Source organism: Sceloporus undulatus, unplaced genomic scaffold (genome assembly GCF_019175285.1).
Source record: "Sceloporus undulatus isolate JIND9_A2432 ecotype Alabama unplaced genomic scaffold, SceUnd_v1.1 scaffold_33767, whole genome shotgun sequence".
NCBI lineage: Eukaryota > Metazoa > Chordata > Lepidosauria > Squamata > Phrynosomatidae > Sceloporus > Sceloporus undulatus.
Window position 1 is genome coordinate 1 of NW_024836679.1, and position 1224 is coordinate 1224.

General features: G+C 44.5%; 1 protein-coding gene across 1 annotated transcript; it reads right to left on the minus strand.

Annotated features, from left to right (window-relative positions):
• Window positions 1-336: 336 nt before the first annotated feature.
• Window positions 337-1221, minus strand: LOC121918773 (olfactory receptor 5V1-like; the record flags this gene model as incomplete). The annotated part of the gene is made up of 1 exon (XM_042444762.1): window positions 337-1221. A coding segment is annotated over one exon (885 nt), but the record flags the coding sequence as incomplete, so codon positions are not given.
• Between the last annotated feature and the right edge of the window lie 3 nt (window positions 1222-1224).

A 1224-nucleotide genomic window follows, 5' to 3' on the forward strand; every position in this document is an offset into this window, starting at 1 on the left:
CTAAGGAGGAAGGAAGTCAAAGGAATGAGTGTAGGTAAGAAGTAAGATTGTGGTTAAGGGGGGGGGGGGGGGAGGTTAATATTAGGGGGGGGGGAAGGAAGTTAAAGGGGGGGGGGGGGTGGGTATGTTTGGTGTTTTATTTGTGTGTATGTGTATATGTATTGTATTGTTTATTGCTATCAATAAAATTTAAAAAATATTAAAAAAAACAACTTTTTAAAAAGACAATACAATTTAAAATATACAAAATTGACCATTAACATAGAATTAAACTAGCACAGTATTGAAACACATCACTCATGAAAAGAATAAAATACAACAGTAACTCTTCTAGGGTTACTGACGCTTATGACTGATCATCCGTTGCAAGGCCTCTTTCACTTCTTTGTTTCTAAGGCTATAAATCAAGGGGTTCAACATGGGAGTGATCACACCGTACAGCATGCTCACCAGCCGGTCCTGGTCTGGATGGTGACTGGAAGAAGGCCTTATGTAAGTGAAGATGGTGGTCCCATAGAAGAGACACACCACTATAAGATGAGAGGTGCATGTGGAAAAAGCCTTGCGTTTTCCTTCAACAGAATGGATCCTAAAGATAGTGGAGATGATGTGAACATAGGAGACCAGTGTCACCAAAAAAGCTCCCACACCAAAAATGCCACCAAAGATCAGAACAACCATCTCAGCCATATAGGTGGAACTGCATGATAAAGCCAACACCGGTGGAATGTCACAGTAGTACTGATTGACTCTATTGGACTTACAGTAAGAAAGAGTGAAAGTCATCACTGTGTGTAGCAAGGAGTTGAGGAAGCCAGTGATCCAGGTGCCAGCAGCCATCTGAAGGCAGACCCTCTTGTTCATAATCACTGTGTATCGCAAGGGGTTGCAGACAGCCACATAACGGTCGTAAGCCATGACCGCCAAGAGAAAGACCTCCGTTCCTGCCAGGGCTACCAAGAAGTAGAGTTGCAGCACACAACCAGCAAAGGAAATGCTGCTGCTCTCTGACAAGAGGTTCTCCAGCATCTTGGGCACTGTTGCTGTGGGACAGAAGATGTCTAGCAAGGAAAGGTTACTGAGGAAGAAATACATGGGCTTATGCAGGTGAGAGTCCGTTCCTATGGCAAGAAGGATGGTGCCATTTCCCAGCAGGGTGACCAGGTAGATGAGCAGAAAAGCAGCAAAGAGGGAGAAGCGGACAGCTGGCAGATCAGAAAGTCC